Source organism: Artibeus jamaicensis, unplaced genomic scaffold, assembly GCF_021234435.1.
Source record: "Artibeus jamaicensis isolate MK-2021 breed Jamaican fruit bat unplaced genomic scaffold, CSHL_Jam_final contig_589, whole genome shotgun sequence".
Classification (NCBI taxonomy): Eukaryota; Metazoa; Chordata; class Mammalia; order Chiroptera; family Phyllostomidae; genus Artibeus; species Artibeus jamaicensis.
The window spans coordinates 396,885-417,952 of NW_026521896.1; the positions used below are offsets into that span (position 1 = coordinate 396,885).

At 41.7% G+C, this 21,068-nt stretch overlaps 1 protein-coding gene across 4 annotated transcripts in view; it reads right to left on the bottom strand.

Moving 5' to 3' along the window:
• Positions 1 to 21,068, bottom strand: part of GARRE1 (granule associated Rac and RHOG effector 1) — an 88,039-nt gene that overhangs the window by 9,050 nt on the left and 57,921 nt on the right. For all 4 annotated transcript variants that reach the window (XM_053670551.1, XM_053670549.1, XM_037137064.2 and 1 more), the window contains 8 exons: positions 20,842 to 21,051; positions 14,219 to 14,359; positions 13,912 to 14,007; positions 13,635 to 13,796; positions 10,900 to 11,058; positions 8,700 to 8,797; positions 3,109 to 3,234; positions 962 to 1,995 (listed from right to left, as the gene is read on the bottom strand). In XM_053670551.1, coding sequence (XP_053526526.1) covers positions 962 to 1,995; positions 3,109 to 3,234; positions 8,700 to 8,797; positions 10,900 to 11,058; positions 13,635 to 13,796; positions 13,912 to 14,007; positions 14,219 to 14,359; positions 20,842 to 21,051 — 2,026 coding nt within the window. The remainder of the gene's footprint in view (positions 1 to 961; positions 1,996 to 3,108; positions 3,235 to 8,699; positions 8,798 to 10,899; positions 11,059 to 13,634; positions 13,797 to 13,911; positions 14,008 to 14,218; positions 14,360 to 20,841; positions 21,052 to 21,068) is intronic.

The following is a 21,068-nucleotide window of genomic DNA, read 5'->3' on the forward strand; positions in this document are numbered from 1 at the left end:
ATTCATTAAGTAAGATGCACTATAATTTCCTCCTTGTAAATTCCTCATAAAGTGTTTATGATAAAAATCATGTTGGCTTCATAATTACCTTCCCAATCTCTTCTACTGAAATAGATACAGGCAGGTTTTCTACTTCTTGGTACAATTTTGCTAATGTATATTTTACTAGGAAAGAATCCATTTTCCATTCAGTTTTCAAATGTTTTGTCATCAAGTCACATGTAGTAATGTCATAAAGTTTTTTTAATCTCTCCTATACCTATAGTAGTTATGTCTCCTTCCTTTTTCCTAATCTTGTTTCTCTTTGCTCTCTCTTAGGTTTATAATAAATTGATTTATCTGTTTTATTGGTTCTCCAAAGACCCTTCTTTGAGATTTACTTATACTTTTTACTATGTTTTTCTTTTAAATTTAGTTAATTGTGGTTCTTATCCTTAATTAATGCCTCCTAATTTATTTTTGTTTTGTTTCTAAATTCTTTTTCTAATTTCCTAAGATAACTCAGGTGGTATTTTCATACTGTCTAGGCCAGGAGAACCGTATTTTATGAAGGTAAGAAGGTACCCTATCATCCTTCATAGGTCCTAGAGTTTAGGCAAAGCTGAATCACAGAACAAGACAAAGTAGCCCACAAAAGGCCAGCTGTCTTGGCTCCCATGAATGGGAGGGCCCAAATAGGGGCCCACTTGCACTATGGGACTTTGAGCCACTCAAGTAACTTTTCTTATGCTTCAATCCTGTCCTCTGTAACATTGAGAAAAAGAGCTCTACTTACCTTCCCAGCCTCATTCTCACTGCTTCCTTCCTTGCTGGATCTGCCCCACATTTGCCATCAATCAGTGAGCAAGCGTCTCTAAAGTCACTTTTCCCTACAAGTAAGGCTGTGGCAGTGTGGCCCTATGAAGTCTTCAATGATTACATTTATGTTAAAACCCTGAGGTGGGAAGTGGGGCTCACATACCTGCAGGATCAAAAGGCAGAATCTCTCCCAGCATTCCAAAGACTCCTTCACTTTGGTCACGGTTTGGCCAGGTATTATTTCTAGGTCCCTGTGGCTTCTGTCCCAAAACCTCTGACATCACATTATCCATATAGCTGCTCACCAGACCCAAGCTGTACAAGTCAGAACTGAGATCAGATATGCCAGGCCATTGGCCAAGAGGAGATAGACCTGCTCCAACAGGCTGTGCTGGCTGCTGGGATGAGCCATGCACCCATTTTCCAGGGGCCCGAGGCTGGGACGGGGGCTGTTGTGGTCCAATGGGTTGGAGCAGGTGTTGGTAGTATTGGACCTGGGCTTGTTGTTGCTTTGGGGACTGCTGCTGAGGTGCCAGGCCTGGCTGGGGTGTCAGAGGTGTGTGTGTCCCAGTCTGGGGTGGCCGTGGTGGAGGGGGCACGGGCAGTGGTGGCTGCTGTGGCTGCATGGCTCCTGCCTTCTGTTCAGTCACCATGGCTGTAGCAGCAGAATTACGTCTTGTCACTAATGGGGAGCCCTGATGTGACTGGCCCATATTAAAGCCCGAGAGAAAATCTATAACCTCCTGCATTTCTTGATCAGTTGGTAAGTTCATACCCTTCTCGTCCTTGACATCATCCCCTTGCAGAAAGTTGTCATGCCGCTCCATGAGAAAACCATTGGCCATTTGATTATTGGAATTCTGAGCTGACTGTGAAGAGTCTATAGTTCTAGGGAAATTACCAATGTTCAAAATGCTTTGTAACCTTGAATCAAGATTACTGGGCATTTTGGCTTTTTCTTCTGAACACCCAGCTATGAAGATATTTTTGGAAGGTGTATTTAGGATGGAATAATTTGTGCTGCTGCTAGAGCTGGTACATGAAGCTTTCTTGGTGAACCGAGATGTCAGTTTGGAGAATGTCTTCTGCAAACCACCTGAAGGTTTGTTTCCATTCCCAGAAGGCAGGTCGGCTTGGTTCCCAAAGTCACAGATCTCCCTTTGGAGCTGGATCTGAATGCAGGGTAAAGCTTGTTCCCTATTTAAACAAAAATGTATTTTAAAAAAAGACAAATTTACAAATTGGACAATGAAATGGATCTCTTAGAAAGACTTTAAGAACAAAAAAGACCTCACTAGGTGGTAGTAGGTTCACTTATTTTATAGAAAAATAAATGAACACCTGAGAGTTTTCATGAACACAATTTAAGTACTTGTTATCTACATTTATTACAAAGAAATCAACATAGTGCTGTAAAAACTACATTAGGATTCTGGCCTGAGGAGTTTGAGCAAAACTCCCTCACTGCAGAATAGGAAAGCAGAGCACAGCTAGACTAGAGTCGGGGACATAACTGGCAGAGACCTGAGTGTGCCTGGAGGACAGAGACTGAGTCTGGCAGATCCAGCAGAGGGACCATGGACAAAGCTACACAACAAAGGGGTGGGTGGGCAGGACTCAGGGACACTAGGCAGCACTGTTGTCCTAGGAAGTAATTTATAGACAGTGCCAAGAACATGTGGTTATTACTTCCAAAGATTTCCGAGCATTATTTTCCAGGGCTGAAAGAGAGCCCTAGAGATAGGGCACTGGGTAGGAGCTTAGGTGGCTGATGGCTGGTGCAACCATGGATAAACCACCACACTATTCTGGGCCTCTGTGAGTTCATGGGTTAAGAAAAGGGAGAGGGCACATGGCTAGATGTTTAAGGTCCCTACCTATTCTAAGGTTAACAAATGACAAAGAGATAATCTTGCAACTGCCAGCTGCTTTCACATATAAATAAAGTTCATGCAGGACATGAGTAAATTTTCTAAACACTGTTTTGCTCCTAGTTCATAAAGAGAATATGAATTGGGTTAAAAATCCTTTAGATAGACTTATTCTCAAATGATAAAACAAATGAAGGCAAAAATGTTAACAAAATGGAGAGTCTGAGTAAAGGGCAGAGCAATTCGTTGGACTATTCTTATAAGTCTTCTGTAAGTTTGAAATTATTCCAAAATAAAGTTACCAAAAATTTTTCTTTCTCGTCTTATGCACTCACATACTAGCAGTGACATGAGCACACATTAAATTGCATGTGGTTACACTGTCCCTTGCTGTGGACCTGAATGCAAACCAATTCAAGTGATCAGCAGGGACACCAACCTCCCTGCCCTCCAGCGGCTGAGGTCCAACACAGCCGTGTACAGCACATCCACTAGACCCAAGGTCTTCTCGGGATCCAGGCTTCTTTGCAGCAGGGACATGGTAGCAGGGTCTTCTTTCAGGCACCTAGGCACAGACCACGCTGAGTTAGTCTGGACTGCACTTCTCTACAAAGGTGTTTCAAGCAGGCCTCATACAAAAAGCTACAATTTTTATGTACTTTTACACTGAATAAAAATTAGTAATTATAAGAACATTTAGAGAATGACAGGGCTAACACTGAATATTGCTGCTCTGCAAAAAGGAGAGGGAAGCAAAAGGATCTGGAGTATCCATAGATTTCTAACAATTTAGAGTTCCTAGTGCCCTCTCAGTGTCCAACACTGGCTCTAGCCCTGCCTTTCTTCCCTACCCTGCTAAGATGTCTGGTACAACATCTACACCTGTCCAAAGTCTTTCCGTGACACCCCTGCCCCACCCTTCCTCTATAGCACTTCACACCTACCTGTACTCAAGAAACTGAGGGTCAACAGAGGGGAAAAAACCCTCACAGTATGTGACCTGGATTCACTGCAAATTTCGGGTAAGCAACAAACATGACCCTCCCATAAGTTAACTTTTTCCTTTTCCAACATGACTGTTCCACACCCCCACCCCGTCTCTCCTCAAAGCTCTGCTATCCCTGCCACCTTGCTCATTCCATTGATCTCAACTGTCACTTAACTGAAATACATAAACATGAGATCTACTCCATCTCCCATCACAATGATTCCAGCACCTCACCTGTGCCCCTGCCCACACACCCTGCAAAACCCTCTCATCCCAGAAGAACACAGGCCCTGCTCTTACCATAGGTTGACCTCCCCAATGCTGTAGGCCATCCTCTGGCTTTCTCAAGGACCTCTCTCTCATGCAATCACCCGATCTCTCCCCTGTGTTAATCACTTTGGCAAACAAACCAGTCTCACCAACCACCTTCTCTTCCCCCCACATTCCCCTCAGATCCTTTCCCAATTCTCTGCTCCCATTTTAGCAACACTTCCGAAGCTACCCTAAGAAGATAACAGCACTCTCTAACATGACTTTGGAGAAATACATCTGTGAGACTGTGAGCTGGCCAATTTCAGGAAAAGGCAACTCTGACCATACCCCACTAGCCCCTCAACTCCTGGGAGAGAATCTTGGCCAGTGGACCTGGCCAAGGTTCATGCACCGAATTCCCTCAGCCTGAAATTGCTATAATTAGGAACACTTGCTCTGTGTTCCCAAGCCAACTTCTGCTTTGCGATCTGGCTTTGTCACACACGAGGAGAGCATTTGCTGGTCATGCAGAAAGGAGTACTAAAGTTCCTATGATGATAATTTCTTTTCCTGAAAACCAATAAGTTAGCACTTTTATTTTATTTATCGATCTTGAGAGCAGTGCCTTTAAGAGGCTAAACCTATTGTCTTTACAGATTCCTCAGACTTGCTTAAAACCATTTACCTGTTCTTAGATAAAAACCCAAGTCTCTTAGGGACCTTGCAAGTCCTGGGTTCTACAAATTGCCTCCTACCCACCCTCCCAAACACCCACTCCGCCGTCATCATCATCAACTGTATCTCCCCAGCCATGCTGGACTGTTCCTCAGGCCTCTGCCATTCCTTCTGCCTGGAATGATTTCCCCATCTGCTCTCTGCATGGCCAGCTCCTCTTAAATGTCACATCCTCAAAACAGCCGTTTATGACTGATCTCCTCATCCAAAATAGCCTCCCTTACCCATCTCTATCTCAGTTATTCTCTATCACATGACATCATTTTACTCTCACTCCCTTCATACACTTGCCAGTTTTTCAACTTAACTCTTATGCTTATTAGTAGCTCTTTCCTCCTAGTCCCCATTACAAAGTCAGATCAGTTAGGAGCAGGGACCCTGTATTTCTTGCTCATGATGAAATTATCAGAGCCCAGGCAGTGTTTGTCACATAGTAGGTATTTAGTAAGTTATTTGTTGAAAGAAAATGGATAGCTTAAGTATGACAGTTAAAAAAATCTAAATAAAGTATACTTCATTTGGAAAAAAAAACCTGGCAGCAAAAGATGTAATAAATTCTTGACTGACTGCTAACAATTTCATTTTCCTGAAGGTGGAGTAATCACTTGTTTGATTTCATCTGTATCAACAAGCACGTATTTCATAATTTGAAAGAAATAACAAAAGAAAACTCTGTATTTTACCAAAAGCAACCACCAGAGGGAGCCTCTTAAGGAATCAAAGACCAGAAGGTCTTTCATGGAGATACAATGAATTACAAAGGAAATCAACAAAATAGTTTTGAAAGTAAGCTAAAGTGTTACTGATACAGGGTGCGGCGGGGGGGGGGGGGAAGATTTGGAATAGTGTCCAGAATTCAAAGTGTATAGGAATATTGGAGAGACATATAAGATGTCCTCACCACCCCCCCCCCCCCCAGGGGGAAGGGATGAATGGAGCAGGGCCATTGAGAACTATTTTGCATAGCAACAGTTTTGCAGCTAACCTCTGGAATGATTATTTAACATATCTATAACCTTAACTGGTTTCATAGATATGTTAAATAGCAGTGGCCAAGTTTGGAGGCAGGGAGAAGGTAGTGGACTGGGACTCAGGAGGATGTAACTAGGGGCTGCTCTCCTGAGTGAGAAAGGCTTGGACTCAGGATGGAATGAGGGGCTGCGCTCCTGAGTGAGAAGGCCTGTGTGAGAGCTTGGAAAAGACTGGCTCCAGGACATGAGGGGATATCTGCCCAGGTTAGAAAGAGCCACGCGGTTTCAGCAGAGTGAGGACTCCCTCTTGGTGAAGTGAAAGAGGGAGCCACGTGGTTTTGGCAGGGTGAGGACCCCCTCTTTCCCAGGTGAAAGGGAAAAACCACGCAGCTTTGCCAGAATGGAGATCCCTGCAGCCAGGTGAAGAAGACAGCCACATGCTTTTGGTGGAGTGTGGACTCCTGCAGCTTTGGTAGAAGAGGCCCACGCGGCTTTGGGGTGCCCCCTTTGGCCGCGGGGCCTGAAAAGCAAGAGAGACTTTGATTGGAACTGGGTACAAAGGACTCTTGCCAGTGGACCATGAGAGGGTACCACAGTACTTTGGATTAACTCAAGATCCTGCACAGTGACACAGCTGACGGTGCCACCAGCCTGCAATACAGACGTGTGCTCTTTTCCTCATTTACGGTACCCGGAGTTGGGACAGTGGGAGAAGGGAGCGCTGTGTGGGTGTAGGTGTATACCCTAAAGGACTTTGATATTTTAGTAGTGGCATTAGGCCTGAATAGCATTAAATAAACATTTTGTTTCCTTTTCACAAATCTCTGGCATTAAGAGATGTCTTTCCAATTGGCGGCAGACAGAAGGGCCCAGTAGATTTTAGCATTTTGTTTTTGGGAGGGGCCCCTGTTATAGCAGTTTTGGGCATCCCTAGGTGGGCCAAATATTGTATTGCTTCTCCCTCAGACCTCTTGTTCGGCAACATTACCATTTCAGTACTAGCTATTTATATGCACTCAGATATCCAAAAGTTTTCTTCAAAATGAGAATCTGGGTTAAATGAAATATTTTCCACTAAGAACTTGAATTGAAAAACAAATTAAGAATTAGGGAACACAAAAATCTTACAGAAAAGTGAGCTTTAAATTCATTGTTTGATAGGAATAAAAACATGTATATAAATAATTGTTCATTTCAGGAAATGGTATACCATCTGAATGATCAAAATTTTTCATGGTAGAGAAACTTGTAGATGGGAGATTTAGGGGCATAAAGTAAATGGCCAACTCCTACTTGATATATCAACTGGTTCTAAAACTCTGGGCAGGATCTACCACTGGACCCTCACATTTCAAGGAGAAATGATTAAATATGACCTGCATTACCCAGCTCTCACTTTAGTTCACACAGGCACCAACATGGCCATTGTTCATTATCTCTATCCCTACCTACATGCTTTAAATGTATTTTTTAAGATTTTATTTATTTATTTTTAGAGAGAGGAGAAGAAAGGGAGCAAAACCTCAATGTGTGGTTGCCTCCTGCGTGCCCCCTACTGGGGACCTGGTCCTCAAAGTAGGCATGTGCCCTGACTAGGAATTGAACCTGTGACCCTTTGGTTCTGCACTGGCACTCAATCCACTGAACCATACCAGCCAGGGCTAAATATATTCTATATAGTTAAATATTCATTCACATTCTAATTCTAATAGCAAAAGTCTTCTAATATATGCTTAATATTTGCTTACTGATAAAGCTATGATGTTAATACTTACAGCTGAATTTATGGAGATCACCAGGATAAATCCCTACAGGAGGAATTGCAGAACTGCTGAGGTCAATATCTTACATTTTAGGCCTATGATATATTAAACAACCATACAGAAAGGCTGTGTAATTTATTCAACAACTTCTGTGCCTACTGTTGTATAGTCTGGTCCAAAATGTACTATTTTTATTCTAAAATAATATAACATGATGGACATGATGGTATCATATTGTTTCCTTACTTTGCTTTTCTTTATTAGGTGAGGTTACATATTTACTTCATGTATTTGTTGACCACATGTCTTCTGATTTACCTGTTCATATACCATGCCCATTTTCTTACTCATTTGTAGGAGCTTTTGTTTTAAATTATTTATTTAGTTTTAGAGAGAGGGGATGTTAGGGAGAAAGAGAGGGAGAGAAACATTGATGTCTAAGAGAAACACTGATCATTTACCTCTTGCACACTTCCATCTAGGGACCTGGCCCACAACCCAGGAATGTGCCCTGACTGGGAAATGAACCGGCAACCTTTTGGTTTGTGGGACGATGTCCAACCCACTGAGCCATATCAGTCAGGGCAGGAGCTTTTGTTTTAATAAATTGGGAATATTTTATCTATTATAAGTTTACAAACATAGTTACATAATTAAAAATAAAAATGGTTCAGCCCTGGCCAGTGTGGCTCAGTTGGTTGGCAAAAGGTCACAGGTTTGATTTCTGGTTGAGGTGCATGCCTCAGTTGCAGGTTCAATCCCTGGTCAAGGTGCATATAAGAGGCAGCCAATCAATGTTTCTCTCCCCTTCTTCCTCCCTTCCCCTCTCTCATAAAAAATGACTAAAATAAAAATAAAAATGGTTCAATCTGTCTTCTGATTTGCAGTAACACTGAGTACGTAATGACACAAACTTGAGATCATTAGGGTTGTTGCTGGAACAGACAAAGGAGAAGGAATTCTATGTTCTGGACTCAGCTTTTCAAAAACACTGGGTGACTTAGAAAAAATGATATACTGTTTACAAGCTGTGGACACAGTAACAAAGGAAAGATAATACTGCTCATTATGATTCATGAGTATATAACATTTTAGTTGTATTATTAGTCTATCAGACTTGGCTTCAGGCACACTAGCTTCCTTATCATGGGTCGGTAATCATGACATGGCACTAACACACCGTCACTACCCATAAACCTGTACAAGCAGAACATGTGTTCTGTCAGCCACCATGGAGTTTGTCCACAACACAGCAATCTTTCCAAAGATGTGCATACTTCTATCAGAGCTTAGGCTTGTGTTAATGTAGGAGTCACATTACCATGTGGAGGGGACTTGAACCACGATTCTGGAGCCTTCTAAACTGATTTGAGGGGCATAGGCTTCTTTATTTTCTATTTGTGCTGTGTCAACTACCACCTAAGAGAGAAACAAAAATAACCATTAGCATTCAGAGAGAAAAATGAATCACAAATCCAGTACATGAACCTGCTGATGCTAAGTGACTCTGGCAAAAACCATTGCTCCAGGAGGGCAGTTATGCAGAGGCCAGTCAGGAGGCCCATGGAGACAACAGTAGGTAACAGAGATGACTGAATACAGTAATACTTCAATAAATAGAAACCAACTTCTGGGTACAGGATGTGCTGAACTTTGCAAGCACTTGTGGCACTTCTTCTAAACTATGAATGTTAGGAATTACTTTGTTTCCTTTGTCAGTATTTTTTGAATTTATATACTTGAAAGAAGTAAAAATATCACCAAAAAAATCAAACTAATGCTTCGGAAAAGCCCATCTGTAATGGCTAAATCACGAGCCAGAAATGGATGAAACTGTTTTTCATCCATTTATTGTCAACCATCAATAAAAACAGAACCACTTCAGGAAAGATAAAGACCCAGCTCTTTTCTCAATGATTTCCTATTTGGAGGACAGTCTTCAATATTGTTTATCAGATAGTACAGTATTCTATACAGAGTTTGACAAAGTGATTCTTTTAGCTATATTTTCAAATGACTAAATGAATTTTAAGAAAACAATCATAAAACACTTTAAAATCAAATCTGTAACATATCAGAAGGGGTAAAACCATGCAGAGTTGCATATTTTGATTCAACCTGGAATGGAGCTAATTTCCATCGTTGTAAACACAGTTCCCACAGCTGGTCTGTAACGTCCTTTGGAAAGACTTCCTGTCCAAGTAATAGCCATTGTTGGACCAGGCAGGTGTTTCCTCTCTCCTCCCATCCCCAGAACCGTAATCTAAAGGTTCTTTGTCAGCCACTTAACAAAGGTGCCCTGGGATCAAAGGGCAGGGATCCAGTTAGTTTCTGATCTTTGAATACCATAGAACAATTTTTTTTAAGCCTACAATGTTTCTCAGAACAGCCTGGGTGTCCTGCTTTATTTTGCACACTACTTTCTGGAGACCTTATTGACATGGTTCTCCTACTTTAGGTCTTTGGGAGCACGGCTCCATCTCCTAAAGGCAGGGTGCTCCAGTTATGCCTCTCTGAGGGGTCCCTACACTAAGGAACAGATCCTGAGGAAGTGACTTACCACTGTGGACAGACCCTCCTCCTGCCCGCTTTACAAGGCAGCCCCATCCAGAGCTCAGCCACCACAGACTTCACCCACATCAAACGAAAGGACAGCACCCTCCCAACACTACTTTCACAAAGCAGGAATTAGACTAAGAAACAGTTCCTTAATTTCTAATTAGCTTCCTTTAGCCTCTGACTAAAATACTGCAGCTTTTCAAAAAGCAGTCATTTAATTCTAGAAGTGGGATCAAATACATAAGGTTATGTGGGAGACAGCAGGGTCAAACAAAGTTCCCATTTATGGGGACTTCAGATAGCTTAAATATCACTTCTAAGAGACCTTGGTGGTATCAGTAATGCCCCCATCTAATTTTGGCAAAAGTTATTCTTCTCTCCAAAGGTGATACACTTGTTTCTGATTTGATACTGTTATTTCTAAGGAAACAGAAAGCCTGGATGAAGTGACTGGATGGGGGCATTACTGATACCACTGAGGTCTCTCAGAGGTGATATTGAAGCTCACATCAGGAAGATAAGAAGAAGTGAGTCGTGTGGTAGTCAGAGAGAAATATTCTCAGGTAAAAGGAGCACCAAGTGCAAAGGCCTAAGATAGGTAGTACCTTGGTGTATTTGAGAAACACGTAGACGTTCACTATAGCTCCAGAGTAGTCAGGTCAGGTTCAAGGACCCTATCAAATCATTACTAATGTAATGGCTTCCTTAAAATAGGAAAGCCTACAACATCATTTTGCATCTAAGTTCCCTGACAATACATATTATCAATCTATAAAATAAGGGAAAAAAGGCTTTTTAATGCTGCTCTTTCTTTACCTTTTCTATTTGGTCTAAACTCTGTAGTACTAAAGAACTTTTAAAATTATTCAGCATTTTCCCACATGCCAGTACCACATCCTCACATGCCTGAAACGCCATCTATCTCTACTCTGTCAGTCCCATTTGTCAACACATTCACTCACCAGTCCAGCCTGGCCAAACAGCAGCTGTACGGCAGTCTTGCAGGCGCCTCGCCATGTGGATGGGCACACCTGGTTCAGAACTTCCGTTACAGGAAAATCGTCCCTTGGTGAGATTCCGTTATAGGAGCCTGCCTCCTTGATCAGCTGTAACATTGTATGCTATAGATTGATAACAAGAGAGTTCATAGCTCATGATAAAGCCACACAAGGTTCTAAAATTTGTAGACTAAAATGCATTTACAGGTATGCAACAGTCCTCAAAGGAAAAGCATTTTAAGTACCCCAAACAATGGAATTTAATTTTTTCTTTTTTTCATCCTCACCCGAGGACATTTTTATTTTCATTGCTTTTAGAGAAAGGGAGAGAGAGAAACACTGACGCAAAAAAGAAGCATTAATCGGTTGTCTTCCATACACACCCAGACCAGGGATCAGGGATTGAGAATTGAACCTGCTAGCTAGGTATGTGCCTTGATGGGGAATTGAACCCGCAACCTTTCAGGAATGGGATGACGCTCCAACCAACTGAGCCACACTGGCCAGAGCTGGAATTTAATTTCTTAAGTAATTATCATCAAACATACTCAGAGACTTTTCTTAATCCTGTCAAGTGAGTGGTTAGACATGGATACACATGCATTAATACACATGTGGCTATTTCTATACTAGCACAAAATACAGCATTACTGAGCAATCTGCTAAGGCAAACTGGTTGAGGAATTTTGAATTCTGAATCCCTCTAAATAAGGAAACAAGATCGCCTGGTAGAAGTAAATACCAATGAAAACCTCAACTTCTATTTTGGATGACCAAGTGGTCAGGTATGCAGGCTCTGGAAACAGACTGCATAAGCTCAAATTCCAACTACTACTTTCTAGCTGTGTGACCTTGGGCCATAGTTCCTCTGTCTCTACAGTGGAGAAAAAGGGTGTGCTCATGGTGATCATTAAAGGAGACAATGCATGTGAAACGCCTGGCACGGTGCCTGGCATACATGATGCTCCACAAATGGTCACAATTACTGCTGTATTATGAAAGGACAGCTAGATCAGGAGTGGAAACATAGAAATGAAGATCTCAAGGAGGGTTAGCAACAGGGGAGTGGGAGGAGGAGAAGGGGGGAGAAGGTACAGAAAATAAGTAGCATAGATGGTAGATAGGAAATAGATGGGGGGGCAAGAATAGCATGGGAAATATAGAATCTAAAGAACTTGAGACACATGGTCATAAACTAAAGGGGGGGTAATGGTGGGGATGGGGGGTAGGGTGGAGGGGAATGAAGGGGGGAATAGAACAACTGTAACAGCATAATCAATAAAAATATATATATATAAAAAAAGATTTCTCCTTTTATTTTTTTCATGAAAGTCCACTAAAACATTAATCGTAAACAGTATTTTATTTTACTTTTAAAGATTTCATTTATTTCTTTTCAGAGAGGGAAAGGGAGTGAGAAAGGAAGAGTGAGAAACATCCATGTGTGGTTACCTCTCATGCACCTTCTAATGGGGACCTGGCCTGCAACGAAGGCATGTGCCTGAACTGGGAATCAAACCAGTGACCCTTCTGTTTGCTGGCTGGCACTCAATCCATTGAGCCAGGGCCATGAACAGTATTTTATAATGTACTTTCAAAACCCTTTGTTAAACATTTGAACAAAATTATAAATAAAACTAACTTGGCAAATGTCTCATTTAAAAAGTCAACAGAGCCCTTGCTGGTGTGGCTTAGTAGACTGAGCACTGGCCTGTGAATAGAAAGGTTCAATTCCCAATCAGGGTACATGCCTGGGTTTTGGGCCAGGTCCCTAGTTGGGGGTGTATGGGAGGCAACCAATCGATGTATCTATTGCACATAGATGTTTCTCTCCATCTCTTCCCCTCTATCTAAACATTTTTTTAAAAGCCCTCATAATCTGCTTTTAGACACCAGTTTACAGAGAAAGGTTAATGCTTTCTGTCTTAACTTCAGTTTTGTTTTTTAATCTATATTATTTAAAAAAATTTTTTAAATATCTTAAAAAAAAGATTTTTATTATTTTATTTTTACAGAGGGTAAGGGAGGGAGAAAGAGAGGTAGAGAAACATCAATGTGTGGTTGCCTCTCAGGTGCCCCCACATGGGGACCTGGCCCACAACCCAGGCACGAGCCAGGACTGGAAATTTGGTTCACAGGCGGGCACTCAATCTACTGAGCCACACTAGCCAGGGCTAATTTTTAAAAATATTTCTATTAGCCCTGGCTCGCATAGCTCAGTAGATTGAGTGCGGGCCTGCGAACCAGATGATCGTGGTTCGATTCCCCGTCAGGGCACATGCCTGGGTTGCAGGCCAGTTCCCAGCAGGTGCCAGTTCCCAGCAAGGGATGCACCAGAAGCAACCATACATTGATATTTCTCTCCTTCTCTCCTTCCCTTCCCTTCAAAAGATAAATAAATTAAAAAAATTTTTTTTGAATTAAAAAAATTTATATTAATTTTAGAGGGGGAAGAAGGAAGAGAGAGAGAGATACATACACAGACACATCAGTGTGAGAAAGAAACAGTGATTGGTTGCTCTTGTATATGCCCCGCCAGGGAATCAAACTCCCAGCCTTTTGGGGTATGGGATGATGCCTCAACCAACTGAGTCACACCAACAGGAGCTTAATCTATATTCTTTCCAAATCCTCAGGTTTCCTAAAGAACTCTAGTTTCAAGTTCACACCCGGGTTGTTGGAACCCCATAGAAAACTACCGTCTTAAGCTTCAGATTGTCAGCGGCTGACTCGTTGAAGGAGACACCCTTCAGAAAGTGTGATCCAATCTGCACAGGGACAGTGGGAAGCTCACACTGCATGGGTTGTGGGGGTGTCTGCCTCCGGCCTGTTTGCTGTGCTTCTGCCTCACTGCAGCAGCCCTGGAAAAGATGCAGAGGAGAGAGAAGAGGTGACCCGCAGCTCACCTGTCAAGACACTTGTTTCACTTGGTATAGAGACAGTACCATGCCATAGCACCCAGAAAGAAAAGCATACCTGCAAACTGGCTTCAATTGCCTTTGGATTCAAGTGGAAACCAGCTTTCATTGCATATTCACAGTGGCCTAAGCTTTCCAGAGCTATTTTATATGCCTGCAAAGAAATTGTTTTCAAGCATCAAGCTTACATAGATTATAGAATGACAAAGTGTAATAGAAATAGAAATTGAAAGTTTCTATCATTTTAAAACACTTATGGGCAATTACTATCTTATCACTCTTTCCAACTGGTTCAATATCACAACTTTAATTCCCTCCCTTGTTCCTATCCCTCAGGTATCACTGTGCCAGTTCTGAAAACTTACTTGCAAAGCACTGTCAATTTTTATGTTCAGTTCTTTTAGCTGGTGCTCAGGAATTGCTGCACTTTGAGAACAGAAGAGCTGTTGAACTTCAATTCCTGCCAGGCGGCCATCACAGCCTCTTTCTCTTAGTCGAGATGTTGCCTGCAACATAAATAGTTACTGGTAGGCAAAATAAGATGCTACAGATACTAGCAAAATTAAAAAACAAAACCAAAAATAACTGAAATAAGGCAAGAAATCATCTAAACATTAGATATAAACCAGACATTCTGGACTGTTCATATTACAAAGTGGACAGCCAGAAATTTTGAAAGAGCTAAGTCAAGCACCCTGAAGAGAAATAGAACCTAACATAGCACTACCTTATTTAAGAAACCCTAGGAAAAGAAGACTTCGCTATCTGTTATTTATTTTTATATATAAAAATATTTGCATTTAAAATTACTCTAAAGACAGATAACTTAGAATTATCGGCATTTGGAGTTTCCAGAATTTTTTTTAAAAAAAGAATATACAAAAAAAAAAAGAATATACATGTTTGGGTGTTCCTATATACCAAAGTTAAAAGCTGCACCAATAAGGAATAAGAAAAAGAAAACACTGAAATATTAAAGGAAAATGTTCCCTTAATGTTTAGTTCAGAGCTTTTGAAGAATGCATAGAAAAATTAAATACTCATTGTTCAATCATTAAATATATTACATAAGCAAGAGAAAAAAGAAAAAAACAATCTGTGTCTTATGATAAAATATAAGTTATTTAATATATGGTTCGGGATTAGAGAATATGGCAAAATATGTGTTTGATTTATTAGATAAGACGAGAGCTTCAAAATGAACTCTCAATTCTCCAATGTCTATTTTTATTGTAATAATATTTGTGCAACAAATACCATTTTTAAACAGTTAATACTTGTTTTTCTAGGGTAATGTAGTTTTAATATTTACCAAAATTGCAGGATAAAGGGAAAGTAACTAGCAACTATAATGCTATAAAGTTCCAAACCTGAGCGAGGTATGTATGTACACCACTCCAACCATTCCCTGAACCCTACCAACAGTCTCTTTCCAAGGACCTCTCAGGAAAACATTTAGCCCACAAGGCCTTGTTGGGTGTCACTGGAGAGACAGTGAAGCACAAAACTAGGTCCCTACCATCTTGGAGCTGAGCGCCTCATGGGCCAAAAGGCAAATAAAACTTTTAAAAAATTAAAATGGATAAACACACATGGAAGGAAACAGAACTGTAACAGAAGCACTCTAGATACTAAGAAATCAGCATTTAAGCTGAAAGTTTAAGGAGAAGAAGAAGATAGTCAACAAAAGTGGGGGGCAGCGATAGGACAGGGAGACATGTCAGCAAAGAAACTAGAACCCAGTGAATTAAGGGGATAGGAAGGCTGGTGAGCAACATAGAAGCCAGACTGTACAGGACTAGACAAATCATAGAAAGGTCCACACTTTACCCTAGGAAACTGATGTGCAGCAGCACCCAATTTTAAATGAAAAGAGATGAAGAACAGCCAGACAGGAAAGGGGAAAAAGGAGTCCAGCCTTTCCAGATATCAGGAGGGAGTAATGAACTAGGGTATTGATAGTCCACATGGAAAGAAAGGAACAGATCCGGGATAATATTTGGGGGTAGAACCTGTAAGCCTTTCTTATAGATTAGATGTGAACATAACAGAAAAATTGGAGGATAAATCTCAGGCTTCTCGCATGAATGACTCCGTGTGGGATGGTACCACTTGCTAGCATGGGGAAGATCAGGACAGGTTTATAGAGAAAAAAAAGTTAAGCTGGTGCCACCTGGACAGCTGAGGTAAACAGAAGCTGAATATAGGGACCATGAGCCCACAGGAAAGAGAAGTGGACTGCTCACACACACTTGAGGGCCCCTAGTACACAGGCAGTTTTTAAAGTCCCAAAACTAGATGGAGACTCCTTAATGGGAAAGGCACCTGAAATCGAGCCTTGAGAAACTTACATTCATAAGTTGTGTCAAAGAGGAGAAGCTAGCGAAGTAGATGGACGGAACAGCCTGAGAGGCAAAAGGGTAACTAAGAATGTTTGGTTCAGAAATGCCACCAGGAGCAAAGATTTCCAAGCACTCGTGTTACTGTGAGCTGCTGGATGGAGTCAAAGCATCCCCTGGATTTGGCAACACAGAAGGCAGTAGTGACCTTGACAAGAGAAGGCACTTTCTTGTGTAGGAGTGGAAGTCAAATTTCAGTGAGCTGAATGATGTCATTCATATAAAGTTCCATACTTTATAAAATAATACCTTATACTATTTATGAATACATGCAATATGGAGTAAAAATATTAAAAATATGCACAGGAGCCCTGGCTGGCATAGCTCAGTGGTTTGAGCATGGGCCTGCGAACCAGAGTATCGCGGTTCGATTCCCAGTCAGGGCACATGCCTGGGTTGCAGGCCAGTTTACAGCAGGGGACTGACAAGAGGCAATCACACATTGATGTTTCTCTCCCACTCTTTCTCCTTCCCTTCCCCTCTCTCTAAAAATAAATAAATAAAATATTTTTTTAAAAAGGCTGCTTTCCAAATATATTTAAAAAAATATGCACAGGAGTCAGACTCCATATTCAAAAGAGGTTATCTCTAGAGAGAAAAGAATGTGAATAAGATAGTAGAGGGTTACAAAGAAGATTCATTTGAATTTGTAATAATATTTTTCTATGAAAAATAAAAGGTATTTTTGTGTCAGTTTTATGGCAAAACGTTAAGATTCATTTGACAGGTCCTGGCCAGGTAGCTCAGTTGGTTAGAGCGTTGTCCTTATATGCCAAAGTTGTGGGTTCCATCCCTGGTCAGGTCACATATAAGAAATAGCCAATGAATATATAAATAAGTGGGACAACCAATTGATTGTTTCTCTCTAATTTATTTATTTAATACTTTATTTTCAGAGAGGGGGGAGGAAGGGAGAAAGAGAGGGAAACATCAAAGTGTGAGAGATATATCAATCAGTTGCCTCTCACATGCCCCTAACTGGGGATCTGGACCACAACCCAGGCATGTGACCTGACTGCGAATGGAACCGGTGATCCTTTGGTTCACAGGCTGGCACTCAATCCACTGAGCCACACTAGCCAAGGCTCTCTCTAAAATATAAGTTTTTTAAAATTTTCATTTGATAATGCTAAAAGAAAGAAAGATGGGTATGAGTGACATTTCTTATATGCTTGAAATGTTTCACAGTAATATTTTTTGGAATGAATCAAAGGTGAGGTGGACAATTCTAAGAAGTTGGCTTTGAAAAATAGCAGAGACACTGGGTAGGGCAGGGGGGACTTTTGAGTTTGTAGGCATGATAATGGAGTATACTGAAAGGGAGAAAACACAGGGTTCCACTACAGAAATCTTGCAGAGTAGGGACAGGGCAGGCCCTGGACAGAAGGTGAGGGAACCTCTTCCACTTTAATAAAGGGGAAGGAAGAGAAAAGGGTCTAAATGGGGAGAGGGGTACCATTTTGGTGATGTGTAGAGGAGGGGCTGTTACCAGGTAGATTCTATTTTTTTAGTGTACTGTGGAGTACCGTCACTGGCTGGAAGTAAAGTAAGAAAGGCAGAAAGACCTAGACAGATTGAAGTGGGTGAATGAAAAGGTCAAGGTGAGGAAGTCAAGGGACTACCAGGAGGCTTCGTGTGGGCTGGATTCCCAGCATGAATGATGCCAGCAGATAGAGTGGAATAGATGAGCTAGGTACTAAGTGAATGAATGGGAGCTGCATGAAAGGTTGAAGTCCAGTAGCCAGGAGGGCTCACACAAGGTTGTAAGATGACAAGCTGAAGATCTGGATTCCACTGCCCAGCCACCTGCAATAAAGTTAACAAGTCCCACTCTCAAATTTGATCCCCAATCAGCATTTCAGGGCTGCTCAGATAAACATCAAGAAAGGCAAGAAAAGCCTTTGGCATGAAAGGAGACCAAAACAAACAAGCAAACAAGAAAAAAGAAAATTAGAGAATGTAAAATGTTAAGATATAAAACAAAAAAAATCATGCTTAAAAATTTGATTAAAAATTTTTCTAATACGTAAAATGAAATACTTCACCAACTTAATTATGGAATGATTCAAACTAAGTTTTTTCTTTAACTTTTTTATTGATTATGCCATTACATTTGCTCTATTCCCCCGCTCCATTCCCCTCCACACTGCATACCCCTCCCCCACCATTTCCCCCTTTAGTTCATGAACACGTGTCTCAAATTCTTTTTTTTTAACTTTTTTTATTGATTATGCCATTACATTTGCTCTATTCCCCCCCTCCATTCCCCTCCACCCTGCATACCCCTCCCCCACCATTTCCCCCTTTAGTTCATGAACACGTGTCTCAAATTCTTTAGATTCTGTATTTCCCCTACTATTCTTACCCTCCCCCCTATCTATTTTCTATCTACTGTCTATGCTACGTATTTTCTGTACCTTCTCCCCCCTTCTCTTCCTCCCACTCCCCTGTTGCTAACCCTCCATGAGATCTTCATTTCTATGGTTCTGCTCCTGATCTAGCTGTCCTCTTAGTTTGCTTTTGTTTTAGGTGTGGTTCTTAATAACTGTGAGTTTGCTGTCCTTTCACTGTTCATCTTTTTTATCTTCTTTTTCTTAGGTAAGTCCCTTTAACATTTCATATAATAAGGGCTTGGTGATGATGAACTCCTTGAATTTGGTCTTATCTGAGAAGCACTTTATCTGTCCTTCCATTCTAAATGAAAGTTTTGCTGGGTAGAGCAATCTTGGTTGTAGATCTTTGGTTTTCATGACTTGGAATACCTCTTTCCAGCCCCTTCTTGCCTGTAAGGTCTCTTTTGTGAGAAATCAGCTGACACTCTGATGGGAACTCCTTTGTAGGTGACTGTCCCCTTAGCTCTTGCTGCTTCTAGGATTCTCTCCTTCATTTTAATCTTGGCTAATGTAATTATGATGTGCCTTGGTGTGTTCCTTCTTGAGTCCAACTTCTTTGGGACTCTCTGAGCTTCCTGGATTTCTTGGAAGTCTATTTCCTTTGCCAGCTTGGGGAAATTCTCCTTTATTATTTGTTCAAATAAGTTTTCCACTGGTGACTGTGCCTTTCCCCCTTCTGGTACCCCTATAATTCGGATGTTGGAACGTTTAAAGATGTCCTGGAGGTTCCTAAGCTTCTCCTCATTTTTCTGAATTCTTATTTCTTCATTCTTTTCTGTTTGATCATTTTTTTCTTCCTTCTGGTCCACTCCCTTGATTTGAGTCCCAATTTTCTTTCCATTACTATTGGTTTCCTTTGTATTACCATTCATTTCAATTAGTTTAGCTTCCATATGTTTCTCTAATTTGTGACTAAAATCAACCAGTTCTGTAAGGATTCTGATAACCAGTGTTTTGAACTGTGCATCTGAAAGACTGGCTATTTTTTCATGGCTTAGATCTATCGGTTCTGGGGCTCTGAGTTGTCCTAGAGCCATTTTTGGTCTATTCGTGCTGTTAAGTAAGCGGAGTGAAGCCTTAGCTGTTTACCAGGACGGGGCGACCCAGGTCGCTGGTTTGTGACGCTGTGTGTGGGGGCGTGGTCAGAGAGGGAGCAATGGCGGTCCTCTCCGCTAGCCCAGTCCGTCCAGTCACACCACTCGCCCCGGGCTTGTTTATCCGATCGGAATTGTGCGAGCCTGCTGCCCCGCGCAGGCTTCCCTTCTCACTGGTTTATCCGCACGCAGATGCGCGACCGACAGACCGCAGACAGCCCGCCTCACCTCTTCCCTGTGCGCTCCCGTAGCTAGCGATCAGCGCCTTCGGCTGCTTGCGCACAGCGCACCACCCGGGAATTTTTTCTTGCTAACCTGCTCCGCTGCTGGTTTCGCTTCTCTTACCGGTTTAGCTGAGCATTTAGTTGTCTTTGGACTCCGTATTGTCAATTTTCTGTGTGGCTTGGTTGTGATTGTTGTTAAAAATAGTTGTTCTTAGATTTGGTTGTGCACAGAGGCAAGGTGGTTCCTCCACCTACGTCTACATCTTGGCAGAAGTCTCTCAAACTAAGTTTTATATATTAAATCAATGTTACTGCTTAACTATAAATTATCTTTTACTCTGTAAAATAAAACTAAGTGCTAGTTAAAGTTTCAACTTATTTGAAAAGGCTTTTTTACCCTTGCCTTGGAAACAAAGGAATATTGAAATGCCTACAAGAAAAGTGTTGTCACCAATTACATCCCACCGAGCTGCAAGGATGACTACTTCCCTCTGTAGCTGGCTCTAGCTGTTTTTACAGACTGAGGTTCCATCCTCTTCTCCCTAGTCCCTCTGTCTAGAAGCTTTGCTGCACTGATCCTAGTGGGAGGCAGGCCCCTTCCTCTGGGTTCCCACACACCTCCATCATAGCCCCTTAACTAGTTTTTCTAGGCCCTTTCTTTAAGGAGGCTGTGAGTAGAAGCTGTCACTCCAGTGCCTGGTGCATGCCTGACACAAAGTGGGCATTTACAAAGACACTCACTGTTAAACGAATGAACAAACTACTGATACCAGTTTGAAACTCACACTTCTAAATGAAAAAGCTCTTTTAAGAACCAACAGGCAAAGGCCTCTCCTGTTTGAACACAGGGCAGCAATCTCCCCCAAAATCAGGGTTACCTCAGCAGCCCCCCGCCAGGATCGCACAGCTTCCTCCAGTTCAGGTATGTGACTCATGCCAGATAAGCTGCTGCCACTGCTGCTGTTCTTTTTTTCAGGCACAACCACCTCGGCAAAGCAAGAGTGAGCCACTGGCTGGACCTTCTGTAATGCCTGGGTCAAAAACTGGAAATGCACCTGCACCACGGTCATGAAACATCGTCCCAGCACCTGTGAAAACAAGAGAG